The sequence below is a fragment of the Ambystoma mexicanum genome, chromosome 10 (genome assembly GCF_040938575.1).
Source record: "Ambystoma mexicanum isolate Mex_15411 chromosome 10, UKY_AmexF1_1, whole genome shotgun sequence".
Lineage (NCBI taxonomy): Eukaryota > Metazoa > Chordata > Amphibia > Caudata > Ambystomatidae > Ambystoma > Ambystoma mexicanum.
Window position 1 is genome coordinate 846,561,037 of NC_090932.1, and position 27,133 is coordinate 846,588,169.

The 27,133-nt window shown below is 44.0% G+C and overlaps 1 protein-coding gene across 1 annotated transcript in view; it reads right to left on the reverse strand.

Moving 5' to 3' along the window:
* LOC138491789 (transient receptor potential cation channel subfamily V member 6-like) overlaps window positions 1-27,133 on the reverse strand; it is a 599,702-nt gene that overhangs the window by 234,111 nt on the left and 338,458 nt on the right. Inside the window, exons 8-11 of the mRNA XM_069618497.1 lie at window positions 18,343-18,546; window positions 14,450-14,536; window positions 10,097-10,173; window positions 1,217-1,382 (exon numbers count right to left, since the gene is read on the reverse strand). Coding sequence (XP_069474598.1) covers window positions 1,217-1,382; window positions 10,097-10,173; window positions 14,450-14,536; window positions 18,343-18,546 — 534 coding nt within the window. The remainder of the gene's footprint in view (window positions 1-1,216; window positions 1,383-10,096; window positions 10,174-14,449; window positions 14,537-18,342; window positions 18,547-27,133) is intronic.

The following is a 27,133-nucleotide window of genomic DNA, read 5'->3' on the forward strand; positions in this document are numbered from 1 at the left end:
AACACTGGCTTGTGCCCTTAAGTTGCTAACTAGGGTCAATGCAATCTGGAACTACTGTTGTAAATGGTCAGAGTGATATTTAACGGTACTGGGTAAAATCGAACATAGCATTAATGCCCTAATTGGGCTTGGAACCTGGCTGTGCTAAGCTAGCTGGGCATAGTTGATACTGGCACTTAGCTAAGTGGACATACAAGAATTGGGTACTGCTATGCTACCTGGACTTAGTGGTACCTGGCATTGGTCTGCCAGCTACATATATTCTTGGCAATGGTTTCAGCACCAGGCAATTGAAGAGCAATGGTGCATATACTTGTGTTTTGAGGGCAATGGTCTGAGACCTAGGGAATTTCATACCAACAACCTTGAAATAGGGCCATTTAAATATCGGGCATATGGGTACCGGAGTATATTATGTCGCTACTTGAGAAATGATGGTACTCCCAAGGCCTATGATGGCAATAGCTGGTGAAAGGTGTGAGTACTCAGAGACAGGATACCAATCCACATCTAATACGAAACCTATGGGCTGTTTCAATGCTTGTCTTGCTTTTTCCCAGCAGCAACTTCAGTGAAGACCTGTTTACACGGTTTCACAGACACAAACACATCTGCATTTTCTAAGTTACCGACAACTGACATTCTGTCTGACAACGGTTCAGTAAAATGCTACATATCCACGTTGGGTGCATGTCTGCTTCTGCTAAATGAGACCTGCGTGAGCAAGGGACACATTGCACTTCCTGTTTATCAGCATACATTGCTCTGGGCTGTGATGATGTTCCTATTGTGTGCTCATCGCCCAAATGACCACAGTTCCCCTTAGTGAATGAGTCGTACAGCAGGGCCCAGGAAGATTTGTATCTGAAGATGTTTTCCGCTGCATTGCATGCCTGATTTCTTGTGGGATATAAGTGATTGGAATTGTGTGTTTTGTCCATCCAAGTTCACAAAACAATTAAATGGGTTCTAGAAGGGAGAGGCGATGGGTTGGGATATGATTCAGGTGTTGTCAAGTGCATGAATAATTTCACAGGGAGCGGTGCATGCTTGGCATGCTACATCCATCATGCAAAAATGCAAGGTTATTGGCATCCCCGCAAAGGGACGACACTGAGATGGTCTTGACATGTTCAGGGCAAATCATGTATTTCATCTAAGAAGGTGAGTGATGGTCTGTACACATTCAGCATGCTAAGGATTCTGAAGGACCTACCTTTTGAATCATAATGCACAGCGGGCCCAGGCGCTTGGAACCCCGAGCGAAATAGATGACGTTGCACCACGCACATACAAGAGCCATGGGCATGACCACGCTCTCGCCGTCACTGCTGAAAATCCTCAGTATGAAGATGATCACAACGAAGCACGCATAGAGTATCCTAAAATACACACAAACAAACATTGAGAACCTTACATTGCGTCTCGTACTCAGCACACCAAGTCACTTAACCCAAAATGAGGAGTTGGAAGTTTGATATGAGGAGCAGACCACCAGCAAATCCTAAGATTCAGGTGGATTCGGGAAGACTGCATTACCTCAATCATTACAACTTCCTACATGGTTCCCTACCCAATATGACTCTTTGTTTGCAAATTCGAAGATGCTAGTCCAAAGGTCTTCAAGTCCAGTCCTCAAGAACCAAATCCACTTCTTGTCTTCAAGGTATCAACGCAAAATATATTTGAATATTTTCAATCTAAATGACAGTTACTCAGTGGTTATGCTGAACAACTGGTGTGGTTAGGGCTTGCGAGGACCTGACTGAGAGACCCTTGCTCTAGTTTACCTGTTCCAGACTAAGCAGGTCCGTTAATAATAAAACAGCTGCAGAGAGCAGTGGGGAGAGACAAAGGAAGAGAACATGAAATGTAATCTATAACCCGTTTCATATATAATTATTCTCAACAGAGCCTGTTTACAATAATTAGCACCCGAAGTGGAACATTGGCTTCTTCTCGGCCAACCAGAAATGAGAGCCATCGGACACTTATCGCTGATATGGTAATTTTTTCAATTTTTTTATTTTTTTTATTTACTTGTGAATAATCAAAGAAATGATTTTTACAAGAAGGAAGTCATGAAGTGTACAAGTCTTTGTTTATAAAGTTTCAAGTTCGCAAGATTGCACCTTGTGTTAAACAAATGGTGAATCGAGCTAATTCAGTTGCCCAACAGGCGGGAGTCTTTGACGGGTTTTCGTACCGGTCGTCACGTATTAGAGGGATGACTGTGGAAGACCGCGCCCACAAGACAAGCAAGGCCACTCAGATATGGAGTACGATTAGGTTGAAGATTCAGTTGTGGTAGGAGGATGCCCAATGGCATTAATTTTGGTGAAGGCAGCTTCCATTAATTTTGACGTGGCTAGGGCCCAACAAGTTTTTTCCCCTGAGATAAGGCGACACCACCCCGTGTCTTCTTCTATCAAGACGGAGTCCACCCATAGAGGTGCCAGAAAGGCTCTGCGTTCTTGGTTTAGAGATGGACAGTTTAACAAGAGGTGACAAACTTTCTCAATAGAATCTGGGATTTTACAGTCTACAGGATTTTGCAGTGGATTGACTTCTTATCCCCAGGATTTCTCTGGTATGCAGGGGATTGAGTCGAGCTCTTAAGCAAATGGTACGTAGCTTTTTATCCGGAAATTTTGTGCAATACGCCAAAGGAGTTTTTAACTTATTGTACGTAGGTGGCAAGTGTTTCAGCAGCTTGATTGCTGATGATTGTTCGTTAGTAGTTATCCAGTCTTGAATTTTCAATTTTTTGATTACTCTTTGTGGGTTGGCAATTAGGTCCTCTGTTGAACATGCTAGGTCTTGAAGTTTGTTTTTTTGATGATGTATCCAGTTTTGAAGTACCTTGCAATTCGTTGAGGCCAACTCCTGAGCGATGATGTTAAAAATAGGGAGGCCATCTTGCAAGAGAGTCTTCGTGAAGAGGGCCAGTGAGGAAGCGCTGACGGTGGCATTCAGCGATAAGAGCCCCAGCTCTCTTCTGACAGCCATGATGGAGATGGAGTTTGGAAGGCCTAGGACTGTTTTCCAAATGTATCCCTCCAGTTTCGGCCAAAACCAGTTTGGCATGGTGATCGTAGCGTCCATTTGCCCTTGTAGAAATTAATAGCAGGAATCAGCGAAAATTTTCCAAACTTTCGATCGATCATTCTCAATTGAGATGTCAAATTTTTGGCTTTGGCCCAGAGATGTTCTTGCATTTTGGACTCTTGAGGCATCCCGTCGATGATAACTCCAAGGTATTTGAAGTGAGGAACAACTTCAATTTTGGTTTCATTCACTGACCAAGAGCTGATGTTTTTCAGTCAATGTTGGTTTTTGGCGAAGATCATGATTTTAGTTTTGGTCTTGTTTATGGACAGGTTATTGGTGTCCATGTACTCTGCCAGATTGTCCAACTGACGTTGTAGGCCAATGGGCGTCTGGTCAAGAAGGATCATATCGTCAGCATAAAGAATGCGGGACAGCTGTGTGTTTCCAAACTTCGTGGGGAAGCATCGAACGGTGGCTTCTGAGTCTTTAAAGTCCCCCAAAAAGGCAACGAAGAGTGCGGGGGCCAGCGGACAGCCTTGTTTGACTGCTCTGTTTGCTTGGATTTCCTTGGAGAGAGTCCCTTGTCTATTCAACCGGACAGTGAGTGTAGTGTTGGTGTGAAGCACAATTATGGGGTTTAGAATAGCTTCCGGACAGCTCCAGTGTTTCAGCTTTCCCCATACAAGCATTCTGTCAACTTTTTCGAACGCCTGCGAGAGATCGATAAATGCTGCATAGACTGTCGGGGCACCCTGTTTTATTTTTGCCTTTAAGATGTTGAGTATAAAAATATTCACCGTGGTACTACCGTTCTTCTTGAAGCCCAGCTTTAAGGGGTCACTGCTGGGGGCCGATTTCGCCCAGCGTTGAAAGTGGTCCAGGAGGAGAGTTGCAAACAGTTTGCCCATAATGTCCAAAAGAGCTATTGGGCGATAATTGCCGGGTCTTCCCGGCTTCCTTTCTTGAAGACTGGAATAACAGTAGCTTTGGACCATGATAGTGGGATCTGTCTGCTGGCTCTACAGTGTTCGAACAAGAGGCTGACAAAGGTTGTCCATTCGTTGATGTGTTTTTTTAAGTCAATGTTGGTAACACCGTAAGGGCCCGGAGCTCTTGATGGTTTTAGCTTCTGAATGGCCGCACTTATATCTGCTTTTGCAGAGAGGTCAACCCAGGGCGCTAGCGTCGTCTCCAGGCGAAGGTTCGAGGATGCTCTCGGACTGGCGAAGAGGTCAGTGAAGAATTCGACCCAGACTGATTCCGTAACTGAGTTAATCATGTTTGTACCTGTGTTGCCTTGGGAATTGTTTATCAAGGCCCAAAAGTCGGCTGTTTTTTTAGTCGTGAGGGCTCTCAACATTATTTCCGCGTCGTTTTGGTATAAGGCCGCCCTACGCGACCTGATCCATGATTTGTAGATTTTATGGTCTTTTTTCCACAATTCCCATGCCACTTGAGTATTTTCAGCTTTTGCGCTGCATTTTTGTTTTCTTAGCGCCTTTTTTTTTCTGCTATCAATTTGTCATAGTTGTGGCAATAGGTAGTAGGAATGACCTTTCCAGTTGTCTGATGTTTCTTGTGTTTGATCAACAGAGGCAGGTAGTAGTTCGGTCTCGACGCCGTGTCAGAAGTGGGCCGAACCTCAGCTTCTGCGGCGTACTGCTGGGTCATTGTTCTAACATTGGCTGCTGTGAGACGGAGCCGAGTTTGTTGGGGGTTGGTCTCGATCAAGGGAGAGTAGCGATTGGACACCTGGGCAGTAGAGGACCATGCTAGTGTTAGCATATTGTGGTCACTCGCCGCTGTTTTGACCACCTGGTAGTTTTTAATTTCTGAGCACAATGGGTGTGAAGCGAAGATGTAGTCCAGGGTGGCAGCAGACTGACCTCTTTCCCAGGTCGGAATATGTTGATGCCCGTCCAAAATCCATACAGCATTGTGTAGCTTTCTTGTTGACATTAGATTCATCCAGGTTTGTCCTCTAAATTCAGATTGCATGAACAAGGCACGGACTAGAGATTGATCTTTCGGATGAGTGCACTTTGCATTGAGGTCCCCGCAAATTATTACAAACGGGGTGTTCCATTCAATAAGGATGGCGTCAATGCTTTCGGCCATAGATTGGCAGAAGTCTGTTATCGTCGTACTTTGCGGGTTCCAGTATGTGGTGATCAGCGCGAGAGGAGGCGTTGAGCATGTCTTTGTGCGCGGATTTGTGTTTTCAACAAAACGGTTCCACTCAATGAGAACAGCTAGCACCCCGTAGGATCTAGTTGTTGTCTGGATGATTTTTAGGTTCTGCCCTGACCATACAGCGATTAGAAGGCCTGCAGAGGGACGGCCTAGCAGACCTTTGGCGGCTGGAGAGATCACAATTTTAAAACCGTCCATTGACGATTTCACCTGAAGCCAAGTCTCTTGGAGACAGAAAATGTCGAACTGACCCAGATCTACACCGTTGTGGTCGGCTATGTGGGCATGTCCTCTAGTGTTCCACGAGGCCACGTCAGAGTCTTTTGATAACAGGGTTCATTGGCTTCAGTTGGTGATTGCTATCTGGTTCGATTTGAGCTTAGGGCTCCTTTTATCCAGTCCCACGGTCCGCCTGAGGTCAAAGCTTTTTTTGGAGCAGCCGCTGTATCTAAGGGTTTCGTAGTAGGCGAGTCCTGCCGGTAGGTTCTGTGATTGTGTGGTCTTCTGTGAATGGAATGGGCTCTCAGACTTTGTCTTCTTTGGTATGGAGGATACTTGCACGTTGGTCGCTTGGCCGGACTGTACTTGCTTGTCTCTTGTCGGCCTCGAGTGGGAAGTGCGTCTAATGAGTCGGCCGCATTAGTGCGATCGTATTTATATGTAGGACGACCCGAGTCAAGGTCGCAGGCTGCAGTTCGAGTGGGGTACTTGTCTGATCCACGACGATCCTTGGTCGTCTCTAATGGGTCTGTGAAATGGGCCTTTAGTTCTTCTCTTCGAGCGGAGTGTTGGCGTACGGGGCCACGATCGTGGTTTCTTCTATTTGTGGGGTGTTCCTCCCCAGTGTGACTTTTATGTGCTGAAGTTTTTATTTCAGACAGAAGAAGACCTGATAATTTTAATTCATCTCCAGCTTGTCGGGACAGATCTTGGATTGCGGTTACGTAGATATGCAGATAGGCTTTGTCCTTACTGTCTCTGTGGTAAGGCTCGATCTGCTTGAAGTCGTCCGATTTCAATTTCTTTAGGCCAGTTATAGAAGATGTTATTTTCAAAACTGTTCTTCGGTTCAAGATCATATATTTGGCTTTGCTGGAGATTTGCTCAATTTTAAAAAGACGGGTATGTTTGTCCCTGTTCGAGTCTGCCACTCTGTTTTCTGTTAATTTATAAGGGATGAGGCACCGAGTAGGCGGGGATCCATTTGAATAGGTTCTAGCAATAGGTCTGCGCCGTGGGTCTGGCGATGATCTCGAAGGAGCTATCGGAAGTTCGTCCAACCAAGGTCTTTGGACCAACATCTCAGTCGTTGGATGAGGTATGGCTACTGACCTGTTGGAGGGGTTGGAAATGTTCTGCAATTCGTTAGAGTTACTACCTTTAGGAGGTGACTCTCGGTCAAGATGGAGAGACATAGTAGATAGAAGGCTTGAGTCCATAAATTCGGCCGTTGATTTGGGTGACTGAGTTAAGTCAGTCACAGAGACCGCCGGGTTGATGGCTCAGTCTGGATTAACGGTGGGTTTGTGCGACTGAGAGGCCAGCACAGTCAGATCAGGTTCACGGTATGTGAAGTGATCAGTTGGAAGCTCCGGTTGGTCCTCCTGGCCAATTTAATGCCTTTTTCCCTTGGCCCACGTATTGATTCTGTCCGGCGCTATTTGAAAGTACTGGGTTAGTGGTCAATTATGTCGTGGTTACAGGTATTGCTGATTTGGATTTGTTAAGGAATAATGGAGCGATTTCGTCGTTCCGTTTGGTCATAGGAGTCTGTGTTTATTTGTGGTCCACAGACTCGGGAGGCATGCCTTTGCGACAAGTGCACGCCGAAGAGTTGTTCATGGTTGGGTCCGACGTGTCCCTTTTTCTTTGTGGAATATCGTATTTCACATCTATGGTGGATATGTAGCCTTCCAAAAAGGTTAACTTGGACTGGATGATAGCTAAAGTTGCCGTATTGTCTCTTGAAGCGTCACCTAGTGTTTTGTAGAGTTTGCAGAAAGGAGCCATTGCAATAGTTTTGCTGACATGACCGTGCTCATGTCTTTCCTGTTGTTTGGTGACTCTTTATGGACAGGTGAAGGAAAGTCATTGGGTCTTCCGTTCTTCAAGGGTGTGTCCCTATATTCTGTGAGTGTTGGGTTCGCAAGTGAGTGCCTGCATCTGGAGTTGGTTCCGGCCGCCTCCAGTGGGTTGAATGGCCTTGGGGAGGAGATGTGTGTACTTGTATCGGAGCCTCCTAAGAGGAACGGGTGTACTGAAGGGTCTTGCGCTGTGGAGGCGGGTTTCGCGGTAGTTAAATGGACCTTGGTCCATGGGTGGGGGCTAGTCCCTCTTTGGGCTGGGTAGGCTTTTGGCTGCAGAAGATCCAGAATGTCTGAGACTCCATGGTGGTTCGTCCGGGCATCAATGGATGGAGGTTGTAATGAACTGTCCACCGGCCTCTGGTCAGGCGCTAACACTTTCCCCACTTGCAAATCTATTAATTGTCTTGGATTAGTGTTGTCTGAGCATTGAAGTTCCAGCGTGGAAATTCCGTGGCTGGGCGGGACTTGAATAGAGTCTCTCGCAGCAGCAGGTGGGTGAGTGTCTTGGGCGACGATAGTTTTTTTTGCATTTGAATACAGGTGGAGTCTCTTCCAGAGCTTCCAGGATTTCTGCATCCGAAAGTTCGGAATCATTTGCTAATTTCCTTTTCCCTTGCGTCTTGAAAAAATTCTGTAAGGCATTTGATAGAAGCGGGGTTGGTAAGGAGGTTTTCCCAGGGCCCCGTTTTTTGAGTACTGGTTGAGTACCAGTGTTTTTGGTCTGTCTGCTGTTTTTTTTCATTACGTTCCTCTTGATTTTGTATATTTTTTTTTTTGTAGTGAGTTGTTTAGTGCTTGGACCTTGGGTCGTGGGAATTTTCAGTTTTGGCTTGCCTTTTTTTTATACAGTGGTCTTTTCTTGTTTGTGTGGAGATTTGATTTTTGACTGCAGTTATCCGAAGTTATGGAACAGTGATCGGAATCTGATTCAGAGTCTGACTCTGAGGTGAGTTTTGAAGGTGCACTTTGATTTTGCAGTACCAGGTGAGGGTCAGAGCCCGGGTTATCCTCCGTGGCTAGATCTGAATGGGGAGTCGGCATTGTAGCATCAACAGCAAGGTGTGGTGTAGTCCATAGCGAGGGCTTACTGGATGTAGGTGCTGGTGCAGATGAAACTAATAAATCGCCGAAAGTGTGATTTCTGCATCGATGGACTTTGCGGCTGTGTCCTCCGGGACGGAATGCATCATAGCTGTGATAGTCCACTGGGCAGGTCTCTCTTGAAGGTCTGCGTGAAACTCTCGGCCGTTGGACGGATTGTTGCGCTGACCGAGGGACAAGGCCTCCAGGTGGGACTGTGCCACTGACAACGTCTCCAAAGAGTTTGAAAGGGCATGTGGAGACTGGATGTCTCAAATGCCATGCGTAGAAACAAAAGATGATGGCTGTTGGGGCGACAGGACAACTCCGGTTGCCTGCGCCTCCACCTTCAGACCCCTGGTCGGGGACCCTCCGATCCCCGCGCAGGACGGGCCGCTGACCGAAGCGGTAACGGGGCGGTTGGCGTTGGCTAGCGGGTCTGAATGCGAACCAGCAACAGATCCGGAGACTCCACCTCCCAAGGCCGGTGGCTCAGCCAGCGGATCGCAGAAAGGGCCGTTGGCAGCGATGGAAGTGGCTCCTTGGAACTGCCTAAAGCCGGTAGGGGGTTTAAGTTCTTTTGTACAGATCTGGCAGGCGAGGAGGTGGGCAAAGAGGTGGGCGGAGTGTGTCCCTTGTTGCCGCTTTTCTGCGGGGGAGTGGAACACCTCGGGAGGAGGCAGAATCAAGCGTGACCACTGGACTTCTCAGTGGACTTTTCATCGTGGCCGTGGGGAAGGGGTATTTGGAGTCAGGGGTGAGTTTGAGTTTGAGAGCAGAAGGTTTTTTTCACGTGGCTTCTTAAAAGTCATTGATCAGAGTCTTCCTCCATTGTCCAAGGGCACGGGACAGGGGCAGTAGGTGGGGGGGAGGCTCGGGAGGGAGGGAGGGGGGGCGCTTTGTGACAGAAGACAGTGTGACTTGTATAGGTAGTGTTTGCTCAAGGATCTCAGGTATTCGGGCCAAATGTTCTAGAGTGTTCACAAAGTTCAGGCCAGATGTAGCAGTAGGAGCTGGCAGCCTACCTCAGTATCGGGCAGTGGCCGCACAGAGCGCGAAGCGCCAGGCGAAAAGCCTCCACTCCCCGCCTCCTGCCGCGGACTGGTGCAGACTGGAACTCTGCTCGGAACTCCGCGCGCGCTCTGCACTGAAAAGGAGTTTTTAAAGGTGGTGGGTCTTGTACTTCTTAAAGGTGCACACCACTGCAAAACGATGAACACAGCAGAGAAGCAATGAAGCACGTCATCTCACAGCGAGGACTGGTGCAGACTAGAACTCTGCTCTGTTCTTGAGGACAGTAATTAATTCAGTGTCCTCTCTGGGGCCGGTACCCTTTCACCCAGCCGACCTGAAACTTACCCCTACCTTACCCGCCATCTACACCCTTGGCGCCCACTGATCCTCTACCTTCTCCCCAGCTCCCTTTGGGCTAATAAGAGCCCTCTCTGCCCAAAGCTGCAGGGTAATATTGCTTAATTATATGACTTAATTATTTAAAAGGCTTAGTGAGGATTAACATGCATCCTTGGGGTTGTGTCTGTGCTCTCCCTTTGTGCTAATCCTGGTGGATCTGACCAGACATTGAGTAGTGCCTCTATTTATAAAGGTCTGATAGTATTTTTTGGCAGGTGCAGATACAGGACACTTCAAAGGGAGATGGAATATTAACATGAAAGTTAACTTACATCATTGCATGGAATGGACCCCCGGATATCGTGTTTCCAAATAAATGCGTCAGTCCTTTCCGGAAAATGTGTGGACTCTAAAAACAAGAGAAATACGTTCAGATTAGAATTTTACGCCACGTTTTACACTTCCGCCAAACGCCCATTCTATGTAAATGGTGATGTGAAATCCATTCTGCTTGCTTATTCATTGGAATTCAGAGATATTATTCCCCAAATCTAGGCAGCAGCAGAGAGTAAAGTGGGTTACGCTTGGTAAAATGTTCCCAGTCATGATTATAGTGTTACCCTCAAAGGGCAGATAAAATACGTGGTGTAAGAAGGTTATTCCATCATAAAACAGGGTTACCAGATGTTTTACGCTGTTAGGTCACTCGATCGGAGGTAATTGACAAAATCACTGGCGGCAGTATGTGATCAGCAAACTGATCTTTACACCCTTGGACCAGTGGAGCTAGTTTGAATTATGAGGGCTGGGCTGGAAGTGTCTCACAGCCCAGCCTGATTGCATATGTGGTTGTGTGGCATGCACCCAGCATCCAGATGTGCATGGTCCAGTGGTACCCGTATGTCTGCAGGTCCTGTATTTCCATCCCTATTGCATGGGTGAGGATGTAAACCAAATGGCACAGAAAGGCGTGCGCAGTACACAAATGTTTGCATTTTGGCATGGCAGGTCATATCGTGGTCAGTGAAGATATCTGTCTGTATTGTGCCCTCCATGATGCAACTGGCCTGCAAGCGGAGATCATCCCTGGGTGCACCTGCCTGGTAGTCAGCAATGCGCTCTGGAAGACACTACAGTAGTAATGCTCACTGGTCAGTGGCATCGCTTTCCTGCATTTCCTGCATGTAAGCTTGGAGTACGCAACAGCAACACCCACATCCACAGAGCGATATATGCACAACCACCATATGCCACTGTGTATATGGATTTATCAACTGTATGGTAGATTGTTAATTGCGTGAGCCTGGGAGCACAGCTATATACTCTTTAAGGCGAGTCCTGTAAGGCGAGTCATCATGTTCAGGTGGCAGTTTGCAAATTTATCAAACCGTAATATTTGTTTTATATTTTATTAGGGGATTCCTCTGTTTTCCATCTGCAGGGTTCATTAGAGAGGTGGAATTTAGGAAGCTAAGTGTATGCTGTTGACCTCCACCACTTTGATCTTCTTTGCAATCCCAGTGTTTAAGCAATCAGATCACTGATCCTTTGACACTAGGACACCTCCTTGTGCTGTTCTTGGTGTTACTAGTGGGCTATATGCGTCTTTCACGGATCACTGCTTATGAGTATACCTATGAGTATACTGGAGCCTCAAGCTTTCACTGAAGGTTGCTTCATAACAATCCTTCCTTGGGACTCAAAAGGCATCTCATGCAATTTCCAGGTAAAGCCCCTATGATTTTGTTGAAATGACACTTTAGCACCCCCCCACACACCCCTTACACGTCCCCCCCAACCCCCCCACCCAGTAAATAAAATGCAAGCATAGTTCTGGGATCTGAGGCAGCTAATTAGCATACCTGTTTGCAACAAAATAATCTTGCAAGTAATTACATTTACAACCCTCAGAATTTTCCATCATTCGTTGACGTTTGGAGTGCTGTTAAGTCAATTCGATTTATAAATGAAGACAGAAGTACTTACCAAAGGTTTTGTGCTTAAGCTATACAGTGTTCAGCAGTTTGCTTTATAACATCTACCTTCACAGAGCCTGCAGTGAAAAGGTGTCCTTCTTATCTATAATGCCAGGGGTGTGGCCTTTATTCATCACCTATTAAGCCATTCATTCTTGAATCATCTGTTACTGTGTGGCCTTAAATATTACGCTTATACCTGTAAAGAACCCAGCATTCCATGTTGGGGAATGTTTAGTACCACCCTGCTGTGCCGTCCTCCATGCCCTTCTCTCACACACCAAAGCACCACTTAAGAGTCAAAACTAAAAAGGAATGTGACTGGCTATCTTGTGGGCATGGCAGATCTTTTAAAGCCCTTCACAGCAGCCAGACAGCTCCTGGATCACGGATGTCTTTCGCCCACAGTGTGCTATAGGCGAGGCCCCGGGACGGCGGTATGGGATTTTCTTTTTTAAATATGTGCGCTGCCCCCACCTCTCGTTTTTTCTTCCTTTGCACCCACAGAGCTGGGTTTCCTAGTTAGAAGGCACTTTATATGGTTGCAACACCCCCGCCTCGCCTTTTCTCCAGCCCCCCACCACCTCCCCTCACGCTAGTGCTGGAAATACATGCCTTCCTGGTGACTGGTCTGGCTTTTGCCGCAGGGACTACTGCCTCATCCGTTGTGTCGCTTTTTTTTCTTTTTAAACTGATAGGTGATACCTTTCCAGAAGTGCTTGCCATCATTTGCATAGCAGCCATTTTGACAGTTTTTGGTAGGTATGAACACTTTCTTGCATGTTCACACTATTACACTCTTTGCTTTTGGTGCACAAAGATACATTACGGTGTCCAAACATGACACCTGTATCCACCCCATGGTGTGTCTAAGGTGATATAGCCTTTGGCCACGGGCCACACCTGTTCCTAGAGCCCTTGGCCCTTCTTATCCATTCGCGCCTGTGGTTTGGGAATATAACTCAGGCTTTCCCACCCTTCGAGCTGTTATTGCCTACGCCCAGAGGCTTACCAGTTGATTAGGCATATCTTCCTCTGGAATGAACATATCTCACAGAATAAGAGAAACTGGCCTACACGCTCCGGGACTGGCCTACCGGGCAATACGGCAATGCTCAAAGTGCAGGTGCAACCTGCTAGTGTGGTGCAGTTGTTCATTCGTGCGCGGGCCAATTTTGTGTCTCTGTCCGATCGTGCTTGGGTGTTATCACTATTGGAATTGATATCAGTGTGATAATCAAACAATCGTGAGACGTAACCAATGATGGTTGAAAAGAAAACTGTACTGTGCCATAAGACTGTGCATCTGATGCAAATAAGGTTTTCTTTTAGCTGGAAACTGATTTGTCTCTTGGCATTGGTAGGCATTCATTACATCTGCATATAAGGAGAAATGTAGGAGTGGAGATCCACAATCACACAATTATCTTGGTGTAACCTTCCATGTAGACCTTCTCCCAGGAACAACTGGAGGAAGTGGCAGCTGAATGCTGTTTCCAAAAGTGTGTTTGAAGCTAATAAACTGCATTGTCGACACACAAAATATAAACAGGAAATGGTTTAGATCCCAAAGCAAGAGGAATTCCCAATCTTTGGGCGCACTGATACTTGAGCTCTTTACCATGGCACCTTGGCACCTCTACGCTTGCAGATTCACGTACAGGACTTGCAAGGTGAAGTCTGCGATGGGTGTGGTGGGTGCAAGGAACCTCCATCCGGCATCTCCACGCGGAATAAAGTGTAGGACACCTTCCCGAAACTTGATATGCATTGACCCTATGACTTCACAACGTGACCCAACACCACCTTGGCACCTTTGAGCACAATTGCTGTGGTGGCCTTAAATAGTGGGCATGCACACAATAGCAGGACTGCTGTTTTGGTTTACTGACAGTAACTAAGGAGAAACATGTGACTGTGTCAGCAATATGAGTTTGAATTATTTATAGGTCGTTGGGTTGTGTGAAATACATTTAAAAACGATTCCACAATCGAGGAACATTTTGAGAAATACATATTTGATGCAAAATGCATGGTATTGAGAATACTGATAGGATCAGTAGATCCCTGCTATGCACAGCCAATGGCATTCTGTGATGAAATTTCACTAAAGCAATAAACTCTGAGATGGGGGGGGGGCTTTCCTGGGTCAGGTAATGCCCTTGCCTACGTTTACAGGCCCTCACTTCACTTGGGCATTAACATGAGTCCTGGTGCATTACCGACCCAATAATGCCCCGCCGTCAGGGGTTTATTGCTTTTAGCATCCTGGCATGTTTTCCAGGCTGCTAGTAGATTTGTTTAAGTTGAGATATGGCAGAAAAAATAAAAATAAAACATTTCTACCATGGACAAGGGAGTTGGTAGCTATATGTAGCGCCTTTTCCATGTCCATAGTTGCCATTGCCACATTGCCGAATACAGAGTGGTCCGGGACTCAGCAAGGGTAGCTGCAGATACGTGAGGTAGGGAGGTGGAATTTTAGTGGTGTGGGGTGAGTGGGCGCAGGCTGATTTACTGTTGCCAGTCGGGGAAGATGGTGGCCTCCAGCTTCTGAGGAGGCCCGGAATGCGGGCAATACTATGAGGTAAAGCCGACATTCCTGATTGGCTGCCAGGCCCCTGGACTCCCCCCTGCCAGGTGCAAAGATGCCTTAACAAGTATGCCTTAAGGAAAAGATAATACAGGTATTAGAAAAGGAAAACATACCTCAGTGAGGATAATAAAGAAAGCTCCAAGGACAACAAGGATTTCGCCACTCATCCTTAGAAAGTCCATTGGTGTAGAATAGGCTTCCTGAAATGGTTAAAAATACTTGTGTTTGTCGTAGTGAATAGTGAAGTAAAACATGTTAGTCATTAGTGACTGGACTATAATAAAGCAGCATGCGGTAGCAGATCAAATGCATGTGCGCTTACACGCACACACATACACAAACACACCAATCAAATTTCTATGGTTCAACATAAGCCTGCTGAAAGAAAGTTGAAGAGAAATCCGGAGTGCTGACAGCAATGTATTTTGTTTGAATGAAAGGGATGCCTTGAGATGTACCGTTCATTCAAACATAATACTTACCTAAGGTGGCCGCCATGGACCTAGAAAGTGGGGCTCCATAGATAGCTCCTCTTCCATTTCCAGGGCCAGCCAACAGGGACACAGAGTGGTAGCCGTGGTGACACCACCGTTGCCGTTGAACAAATCATGTATGTGGGGCTTGGGGGTGGGAAGGAACCGAGACACCTGGGGAAGGGAGGAGAGAGTGGGCAGAAGATGTTGGGTGGTGGAAGCAGCCATCTGGCTGCTCAGAATTTGGGCTGAGATTGTGGGATTCAGCCTGCGATCCAAGTAACCTGATGGTTTTTCACACCGTGGTTGATAATAGTAACATAAAATATTGAAAATTCTGTTGTCATCTACTTAAAATTAATATTACATAGTAAAGTCTGAGAGGCTTAGTTAAACCAGCTGATCCAAGTTGACTACTGTTAAGTCATAGATTGACTGGAGCACGGATTGGAAAACGTTTCGCCACATGCTCAGTCAAGTAAACTATTTAGATGATGATAGAATTAATGGTAATACACTATTCAGATTAAAGTGTGCTTGATTACTGTGTTCTAAATTAAGTGAACGCTCATAAGACACTTCTTGATTTGCCCAGCCTATTAATTAAACTACCCATTTTAGCGGAAGCTATTATTCTTCAAGTCATTTTATGAGTTCTCATTTAGCTAGTTTGAATTTCAAAAATGTTTGGAAGTGAAGGCAACTGCACCTGTAAAATGAATTAAGTTAAAAAGGGACCGTTTTCACTCTAGTAGGTGGAAAGCCAGACTTGTATTTACCCTCCCGTGGCACACCTCTCTTGCCGGAGAATGAGCTCCACTTTCTAACAATGCTTCTTTGCCTACATTTTCGAAGTTGGTCGTATTTGCCTTGTGCTATCATTATTTTGTCACCTATCCTACTTTGCATATTTTGGTCAATGGCCAGCAATACGGAGTGTCGGCACCATGTGATTGTCTTGGTGTGTCTGGACATGTCATCTCATTTGAATACTGTGTACCATACTGTACCCATATCATAAATAACACATATCCCTATCAGAAGATCAATAACAGGGCCTGCAGTTTATGGAGATCTGCATTGAAATGATGGGATAATGATGAGGGGCGATGGCACTAGAGTACAGGGAGGGAGGCATGTGGCAGTAGGCAGACTGCTGGATGATGCGGGAGCGGAGGGGAGCGGGAGGGAAAGCAGGAGATTGGAAGGAGGCAGGTATAGGAACCTGACATGCGGTACTTGCCCAAGGACCTATTTTCTGTCCTTCGCCCAGATGCCACAAACATAACTTTGAAAGCAGGAAAGCCAGACAGGTAGTGCTTGACTTCTTAGCCCCACCTGCTCAGGTTATCCAACATCAATTACGCATTTCTCTAGTCTTCAGACACTGCCTCAGTGATATAAAGCAGTTGATAAGTAAAGACAAATATTGCATCTCCAATAAGATTGGATATAAGCTATTTCAAATGGAGTTTTGGGTTGGAGTACTCTATTTTGCAATTTGCAAAATTAAATGTATACTGTACTGTGATAGACAACTATTTTTACATAGTGTGAATAGGTATAATATGGCCTGTACTTTATTTATTTATTTATCTGTAAGTGACAAATAGAAAATAAATATAGGAGGCAGTCACAATGACCCTGGAGAAGATTCTGTGGTATGTTAGATTTGATGAGGGTGCCTCAAATGGACTTTTAGGCTGGAATGTTTTATTTAAAATTGATGTGTATTCATGTACGGTACTAACCATGTGGATAGATATAGTTGTTGGCGGGTAAATGAGTAAAAGAAAATAAATGTAGCAGTAAGTCACAATGGGATCAGCAATGTGTGCAGAGGTGATCAGGGAATATGGATGGAAGGGTTTCGCACTTCGGGACTGGAGTGAGAGCTTAATTATCATGTCGAATTTGTCCTCCATTTCCCACACGCAAAAGGTACGTTATGTCTAATATACAACATGTTTTCAAGGATGATGAATTATTAAACACCGGGGGCCAGATTACAGAAACTTTGCACCAGTGCAAGTGCAAAGTTGCACGGTATCAGTACTAGGGAAAAGTTTGCCCTATTTTTAACAAAACACTGGGACACAGTAGAAAACCTTTGCACCGGGAGAAGTGCAGTTTATCATGTTACAAGCACTAGGGCAAACATTGTTCTTTTTTTATTTTTTTATTTACGAGTTATAATCACCGAAGGGATTTTTACAAGCAAGTAGTAAAATCAATTGAAGAAACAGAAGCCGAGGTAGATTAAGTGCCAATTCGAAATACAGTATATCAAAGTTAGTATCAAAACGACACCCTCTATAGGTTGTAAGATATGCTGTTTAAACAGAGAAAGGGGGTCTAAGCTTCTGGCAGGAGCTCCGTTACTTTGTCCTTAAAAATTAGATCCAAAATGTTCGTAGCAGCGATCGCCCATGAAGGTCTAAGGCCCCCTCTTAATCGCTCCCACCACAGCTCTTCTTCCGTTAAATAAGCTTTCTCCAAGTGGTGTAGAATTAAGAGAATCTGTATGTATTTGTGCCCGGGCATGTTAGCAAAAGAAGGTGCCGTAGTGTTTCAATTGGTTGGTTTGCTTTGCAAAAACGACAGCTGTTAGTCACGGAAGCTCCACTTATCTGCAGAATCTTATTTGTAGGCAGTAAATTCAGCCTGGCACGAAGAAGTGTAGATCTTGTTTTCCTACTTGGGTGCCTAATGAGGAACGGTTGTATTTCGTTCAGTTTTCTGACCGTTGTGGGTAGATGCTGGGTCAGTTTGTAGGTGGCTGCTTTCTCTAGCGTATCAATCCAGTCTCTTTCTTCTAAGCGTTTTTTTGTTTTGGTAGGATTCAAAACTAATTTTTCAATGGAACTTCCACAGGCTTCTAGGTTTAATTTACATCTATTCTCCCAAGTGGCCAGGAGTTTGCATTTTCCTGAATTCAGCTCTTCTTGGACCAGGGAAAAAATCATTGGAGAAGATGGATCCTTAATCTTCTGATAAAGCATTAAAGTTGCCCTAGTTACTATTGCCGCCAGGGATGATAGTGAAAGTTCTCGTCATTGTTCTACTGCAAAAAGATACATTTTGATGCATTTTTTAACAAGGACAAACTTTGCCCTAGTGCTAATACCGTTGCATATTAGCACTAGGGCAAACTTTGCACTGGTGCAAATATGCAGTGAAAATATATCTTTGCTGCTTGCAACATGCCAAACTGCACTTGTCATGGTGCAACGGTTTTCTAATATGTCCCATTGTTTTTTGTTTTTGTTTTATTGGCAAACTTTGCCGGAGTGCTAATACCGTGCAACTTTGCACTTGGACCGGTGAAACGTTTCTGTAATCAGGCCCCGGCTCTTCAAATTACATTGCTCAAAAAATTGAGCTGCATGCGGAAATACAATATCCATTGATTTCAAATCTGTATGCAAAGCAGAAGCAAACATTTTGGAGACGTATGGACATATAAAACAAAAAGACAACTGAAAAAAGACACAGGTATTATCTTTATCAATGAATTGAAAAATAAATCTTACATCCAAGGTTTTGGAGACCATGACGGTTACTTGGCCCAGTTCAACGTTCGTTGGTTTCAGAGGACGATTTATACAGCAGACTGTCAGAATGACTGTGTATGTTATATACAGTAATGTCCAGAGTAGGAAGAACTTAGAACCGTACTTTGTCCATTTATAATGCATTAGCTCCTTAAGAGGGGTCATTTCCAGTAGCATTCTTGCCTTGATAAATAAAGACACATTGAGGAAATTGTCAATAAAGAGCATCAGACATACAAAAATGTTCAGCGCTTCTTAATGCAGAATCAATACAAAGTTTCTCAAGGAAATTTGTCACAGAAAATAACGTATCGATCTATTTTAAACAGTGAAAATAAACCGAACACCTCAACATACATCACAACCTAGTCTCGTCCATTTTCACCGCCTACCCAGACAGCCCTAAGTCTCGCCAATTTCACTGTTGAGGTTGCTGAGAGCTTGAGAACGCCACATTGTGTGTTTTCTTTTCCTGCATCAAATTCAAGCCTTGAGTTGCCTCTTTGCTTGGCAAAGGGCCAACCTGATCACTACAGCGAGGCAAAGGTGTTAAAAAGTCTACATTTGTTAAGAGTCGGAAAGTATGCAGCCTGCTTGGCAATGCGAGAGTACAGCTGACTTTGGACATACCCGATCCATGGCATCTTTTTTGCACGGTTCAAAGTGACTTAGCACAGTATTACCATAACTGACCTAAAAACATTTGACCTAAAACATTTGATCGAAATCTTTTGACCTTTTATTCGCTCAAATTCAATTAAATATATATATGAGGTGGGTAAGGGTATAGATTAGGTTGAGGGGAAGTGGGGGGAGTGTTGCGGGTGGTCTCCCCCCGCATTTTAGACTGAAAAAAGTTCAAATATATTCATCAGGTGTAATTAGGTCAAATGTTTTAGGTCAAATAGCCCCAAACCACTTTGGCACTACTGAAAAGCAACTTTGCACTGCCGACACAAATCCTTATTTATAAAACTGGGCAAAGTGCATTTTAGCAGTGCAAAGTCAGTGCAAGTGGTCATTTTTGCAGTACAAAATGAACTTTGCACTGACTTTGCACTGCAAAAATACTCTTTGCACAGTTCCATGAATCAGAGTGTGTGTCGTCAGTGCAAAGTCACTTTGAACCGCGCAAATAATTCCATGAACAACTATTGCCAGTACTGCATGATGGACCAGGTTCATTATTGTGTAGCAGGCTGTAGTGAGACTCCCTGTGACGCTCGCGTTGCTCTGTCCTGCGTCACAAGGGCACGCTGCGCGGGGCACAGTGTGGAGCGCGGGAGAGAGAGAGGTTGCACCTGTGTGGCTCTCCTGCGTAAGGAGCTGACTGCACCATGGACACACGCCGGGTGTCTTAGCAGCACAGATGCTTTACAAATTGACAATATAGTATCTTGTTAGCAATAACAAGGCTGCGAGCTTTATTTAGGCAAGTCCACTTTATCTGCCCAAATGCACTTTTCTACATAGGCCCTCTCCAGATTGCCACAGTTTTGGGACAGGAACAATCTCATCTTTGTGAGAAAGCAGCTGTTAGAGTAAACGTGGTAAAACAATGTTTAAAACTCCCTGCTCAAGCTCACACAACACCCTTGATCCACATGTGAGGAAAGATTGCCTGGGTACCCTTGACATTCATTTCAATATATTTGAACAGTTTTGTGGCTTAACCCTGTTTTAGGAGCTTTGACAAGAGATAAAGAAAAGGTGCAATCCTTCCAATGATTATTACTCTTCTCAACACCATTAAGCACAACATCCTGTTGCCTTTTGGGAATTTAAAAGGAAACAGACAGCAACCTCGTGGCAAGTGGACACAATGTGGCTAGCATGAAAACGAGCTTTAAAGTATATTAATCTCTGCAAGTAGTCTGGCCTTTAATACATTGCGAATATACACATTGAAGTCTTATCAGTCATATGAGAGCCTTCTTCAGATTAATTTCTTTTGAAAGTCAGTCTAACTACAAAAATACATTATTTCCCTTACGGTTTTAATTTCTTTTTGAAGTTAGACTTCAAAAAGAACCCTCCCCTTCCCCGCACCCTGCAGGACATGGAAGGCTCCCTTTCCCTTGCTACACGAATGACAATAACCAGAGCTGGTTTCTTGCGTGCGTGGAGCATGGAGACAGGCCTGTCTGCAGACGAGTTCCTTGTCGGAGCAGAAATGGATTTGGAAAAGGTACGAAAGTGTTTTTTTGTAAATGTGCGTGCATGAAAGGGTGTGTGTGTGTGTGTGTGTATGCATATGTATATTATGTAATGTGTGTGAGTATGTCCATAATATATGGGTGGCTGTGAGTGTAAGTGGATGGGGGATTGGTGCAGTGTAAATGAGCATGTGAATGGTGTGCTTGTGTTCAATACCTAGATTACTTACCTGTAATCGTCATTATTTCTAGTCCTCCTCTTCCTCGTCCCAGTACTTGCCTATGAAGTACCTTGCCCCATACGTAGCACTGGGATGAGAAGGAGGGACATGGAGGCAATGCTGGGCCAAGGGGATGATTTTGGGGTTGGAGGAGGAGGATTGGAGAGGTAGGGGACATGTCAGGAGGATGGGACAGGTGGGGGGCACACTATCACGTAATGGGCATATGTGATAGTAGGCATGAGATGTGTTATTAGTGTCTAGATTCACATTTTGGTACAGTGAGTCTAGTCCATTCTTAATGTGGCATGGCATTTGTACAGGGCATCTATGATAAAGTAAGCATGATAATTGTAATTACCTGTCTAGAATGGCCTTTGGGTTCAGCCAGTATAGCCATTTCTTTATGTGGTATGACATTTTTACAAGGCATCTATAATAAAGTAAGCATGGTAATTGTTTATGACCTGTTTAGAGTGGCATTTGGGTGCAGCTAGTCTAGTAATTTCTTACTGTGGCATGACATTTTTACAGGGCATCTCTAATAAAGTATGGTACATGTTATTATGTTATTACCTGTCTAGACTGACATTTGGGTGCAGCCAGTCTAACCATGCCTTACTTCATCTTTGAATAGTTATCTGGGGATCTATAATGAAGTAAGCATCATATGTGTTATTATGTGTCTAGAATAGCATTTTGCTGCAGCTAAATTAGCCATGTTTTACTGCAGCTTGATATTTTGTACTGGGCATCTCTGATAATGCAATCATGATAAGTGTAATTAACTGGCTAGACAGGCATTTTGGTGAAGCCAGTCCTTATTGTGGAATTGTATGTTTTTCTGGGCAGCTATGGTAAAGTAAGCGCTGCCAGTCTAGATATGTCTATGTGGTTTAATGTCAGCCTCAGCACACAAAAGGGAAGGCCTTAGGCATCTAATTTGAAATATATTGTTCTTATGGCATGGCACACTGGTGAATGAAAAGCCTGCCTTGGACACGGAAATTGAATTACGTAGTCTGTTTCGCAGAATTAGACTGAGAGACTGCTTTGGCACGAATGAAAGAGAACAAACTGATGTGGACTCTAATACTCCCTTTAGATGCAAATCTACCTTCACGCCAAGTATTAATATGGTCTCTGAAGAGACAGCCATCTTTGAGAAGGCAGTACTTAGAGATTTCAACTTGATGTATAAACGTTCTGATAGTCATCCACGAACACCCAGTTTTAATTTCTCCAAAAAAGAATGGGATTGCCTCAGAAAACTCAAAGCAGCCTATACTATCATAATTAAGCAGGCAGATAAGGGGGTGGTATTGTTGTACTTGATGCTGTCCAATATGCTCAAGAGCTTATGCGACAACTTGATAATCCTGTATTTTATCATAAACTAAGTGGAGACCCGACTGAAGGGATCAGTAAAGAAATAAGTGTCATCTGTACGGCCGCACATGAGGCCGAAATTATCAGTGAAAAGGAATTTCTATTCCTGTCAGCCAAAGGGACCAGGGTCCTGTTGTTTTATGTATTACCAAAAATACATAAAGATCCCATGAAACCTCCGGATCGCCCAATAGTCTCTTTGTTTAGTTCTATACTAGAACCATTGGACCAATTTTTGGATTACTTTCTGAAACCTCTGGCAGCCAACACTGACACATATATATCGGACACTACAGATGTCATTAAAAATCTCGAATATTTACCATTCAATCCGTAATATGAGATGTTGATAACCTTGGATGTAGAGTCCCTTTACTCGAATATACCCCAATCTGAGTCTCTACAGATAATTAAGAGCTTCCTGGATAGCCCACCAGAGATCCAACATATTCCTAGTGAATTTTTGATTCAGTTTTTGGAGATAGCTCTTACTAAGAACTATTTTCGATTTAAGAATACATATTATTTACAGGTAAAAGGCACGGCGATGGGGGGGGCTTTCACCCCAATTACGCAATCCTGTATATGTGGCAATTCGAGAAGTCTCTTATTTTACATGATTCCAACCCCTTCTCTGCAGCCATACTTCTTTATAAGAGGTATATAGACGACATAATAATTGTTTGGGACACAACTAAGGGGGACTATACTGCTTTTTTCCCCTGGATTAATAATTTAAATCCCCATCTGAAGTTCACTATGTCGACTAGTAATATCTCGCTTCTATTTTTGGATCTGGCTAATAAGACTGATACAGACCACATTTTCGTAGATCTATTTTGACAAAGAAACAGACCGTAATACCATTCTACGATTCGACAGCTTTCATCCTCAAGCCCTTAGGGAGAGCATTCCCTACGGGCAGTTTTTGAGAGGCAGGCGTAACTGTACTAGAACCAGTGATTATTCCACACAGGCTGGCATTATTTCCAACAGACTGGCGGTCAGAGGTTACCCCCCCATACTTACTGAAACAGGTCGGTAAGAGAGCCAGATATCAACATCGTGATACACTACTTACCAGGCAGAGTATGCCGACATCACCACCCAAAGTATTGTGTGCACAACCACCTTCAACTCTCATCATAAAGAGTTTTAAAAAATGATCAATAAACACTGGCATCTCCTTCACCTGAATAACCCAGATCTAGAGCGCCATTGTTTGCTTTAAAAAGGGTAGAAATCTTAAAAACTGGCTCTCACAAACAGATCAAGCAAAATCTACCCCTCAGCAATCGACCATTCAGTCGCAATGGGGTTTTCAACCAATATTGGGACACTTTCCATATGGATTTTGTAATGCCTGCAAATCCACCACGGCTTGCACCACAGTTACCATCAATGAGAGAGTATGGTCCCACAAGCAACACACCATGTGCAACTCAACTAATGTAATCTATGTCATCATCTGTCCCTGTAAGAAATCATATATAGGAAAAACAGCAAGACCTATTAAAACTAGGATTTCAGAACACAAATCGAGAATTCGCACCAATACCATCAATGCTCCGCTAGTGTCCCACTTTTTGGAATTTGGTCATAAGTGTGATGACCTCCAATGGTGGGCACTGGAACGTGTTGTAGGGACAGATCGACTTAACACCGCAGCTAGACTCTCCCAACGGGAACAGTGGTGGATGTATCAGACGGATAGCTACCACATTGGCTTGAACCATCAAGAAGAGTGGCTTCACTGCATTACTTGAAGGCTGACTGATGTCCTTTTACCCAATGTGCGTGCTGGCTCATGCCTATATTATGGTAAAGTTGCAACATTTGCATTATGTAGTCTAATTTATGGAGTAATGTCGCATAGCCCTGCATGCATTATGCTTCAACGGCTATATCTTGATTGGTATTGAATTTGTAATACCCTTATCTAGGTCGGCATTCATCATGGATCACTCTCTTTCTTTTTCCCTCCTCTCTCCTCTCCGCCTCGCATATTACATTGCTGATTTCTGTTATGCGGTCTATGGATACCTGTGTTTTTAGTCCAATTGTAGAAAACATACATTTATACACATATGGACTGTTGCACTAAAGTCCATCCGAGCAATTGAATGAGCTCCGGATCAGGGGTCCCCCTTCGGCTCTGATGCTATTGGATTTCATTGCAGTACACCTGTGGATTTGTACTAAAAGGACTTTGCCCCTTTAAGAGCCATTTTTGGACTCTCTGTCACGTGACCGTTACCCGCGACCACGTGATCAAAGGGGTCCGCTATTTCAGGAAGCGGATGTAGGAGATAGTCCACTTTCCGAATATCTCAGTTGAACGTGTGGGCCGTCCGAGACGTTAGGACGCTGATCCGACAGTTCCTTCAGATCTTGGCAAGGACGAACGCCAAATTGAATGCCACGCAGTGTGTATTGATAATTCTTCTGTCTTCAGGTATGGATATGGCCACCTTCCTCCTTTCTTCTTTTGCCCCAGTGTCTTCTTGTTGCCTGGGATTATTATGTAGTGCCTTACACTAACATCCATATGGTGCTGGAAGGAACTGCACCTTCTTCCTGGGCCATATAATGACACGCACCTATGACGTCATGCACCTGAAATTTTTGACATATATTTTTATAGTTGTAGGCTTGTACTATACGGCCGGATCATGACTGGTGATTTAGTGTATCTTACACTCTACCACCAGGGATACTTTTGGTGGGGGTGAATTGACTTGATACAGCTTTATTCACTTAAACAGCTAGCTTGTTAACCATGAATTATATCCATTCTGGTGAGACCCGGTTTTAGCCTATTTTAGGTTTGGCCTGATACATTATGACGAGGCACAGGTAACCTCTATTTTTCCTTAAGTGATTGACGCTATGCACAATGACCCTTCACCACTATGGTTTGCTGGTTACAGCTGATTAGTAGCACACATAATGAGGGCTGGGATACATGTACACATGTATTGAGGTGGCCTAAATATAGATTTATGACCCATTGATGTAATGTGCCTCTTCCTACTCCATCTCTTTTGGTTGCGCTCCAATCTGTTTCCTTCTCTTTTCTCTTTTTTCTTCAGCCCGCAGAAATTTATCTGGCGAAATTCAACACTGAGTTCCTCAACATATGAAGTGAACTTCACCCTACTAGGAGATTTTAGCCCCAGAACCGAGGGGTCTTCTTTTTCCTGTGGCTTCACCAAGGAGGAACTGGCTTTTTCCTTTTCTGAACGTTTGGACTTTTCTGTTGTATGTTTGACTGATTAAGTGTGCTAATCCGGTGGTTCATGCATTTGCCACTGGGATTGTAGTGAGTTTCCTTATTAATTCAGGTTCTCCCTTCCTGGCCACCGGGTGTGTCGGATTTATCGAATTGAATATCCACTCGGGTCTATTGGGATGTAATATACTTCTACATCCCCCATCCCATTCTGGGTCCTACAATATGACTCTTAGTTGAGCTATTATTGTACTTTTTGGATTCTTGATGAGAACCATACTGTAATGATTTGTATTGAGTAACTGTGGGGTTGCTAGGATAGGCCAAGGATTTTTAACTGTGCAATTTTAACTTTGTCACATGTCTGTTTTTTCTTTTTTCTTTTCCTTTTTTCAACTTTTTGATGCACTTTAGTGATGAATTGGATAAAGAAGGAACGCAAGGATTATTCACACACACAGAAGAAGATTCAGGCTATGGAAGGACACAGGGAATAATATAAAGATGTCCACCCATTGACTGTATAAATCCATTGCTGTTCCAACAATCTATAACCATTTCTGTCCTGTCCTGAGGAAGACGACTGTGAAGCCTTCTCTCTCTTTTTCTAAAGAGACAGACTCCTTAGACATTTCTTGAGGTCGTCGAAACTACCTACTTAGTGATACCAGTGTAGCACATGAGAATGGTGGAAGCTACACTAGGTACCGGTGGTTGACTGCTTAGGTCGAAATGGTGACAAGTTCTGTAGATTGCATTTTCTATCATTTCTGCACTGCAAGCCTGTCTGATAATTTTTAAATTTAATTTTTCCATGTATTATGCCACTCCAGAATAAGAGGCTGGAGAGTTGTTGTAATTTTGCACTTTGCATTTTCTTATTTTCTAATTTTTATTCTAAATTGATTGAATTACTCCAGCTGGACTTATAATTGATTTTTGGCCAGTGCATGTAGTTTGAGACTGGGGATTAGAACAGGACCCCACAGGGGATCCTTTTCCTTTTTTAGGCCCTTTTTCCCCTATGTCTCTCTCTTTTGCTCTTTTGTTTTCGCCCCTCTTATAACTGTTTTTCTTCCTTTTTGGGGGGGGCGACGGCTGCACTTTGTGTCCATCCTGTATTGCAGGGTGGATGTTTGGCTGTCATGCACTTTACCTGTATATATTCAATATTTATTGTCTGTTTTTGTGCTGTTTTATCATGGATTCAGTACTATGTGTTATGGATTTAATATGTGAATAATGAAGATAATTTGATTTTACATTATCCTTGACCTGGCCTATCCCCTCATTGGGCTCTCATACTGATGGTTACTTACCTTGCTTGATTTTTCTAGTGGTTTGTCCCGCGTGACCCCATTTTCTTTGTTTACTTAAAACTTCAATACTGCTAAATGTGCCTAGCAAATCCAATTACAGGTATTTCTGCAGTTGACACAAGGAATATGTGAAGATGGAATGGGCACATTGGTGGCTGAGAGACAAAAAGTGGCATTTTTCATTGAAACTTCCACACATCTGTTAACCCTGAAAATTAAGCAACACAGAAATGGACATCATGTTGACTGGGAAGGCGTGTGCATTTCACAGCTGAAGTCACAAATGTATGGAGTTTAAAATGTTGCTAAGGATGAAAATACACATTCTAAATGACAAAATGAACAGCAGCCTTTCATTTTATGTTGCCCCATTAATAAATCAATGCTGTGCAAAGCAAGAAGAAAATACACTGTTTCAAAAATGTATCGAACAATTACAGAGATTTGCAAATG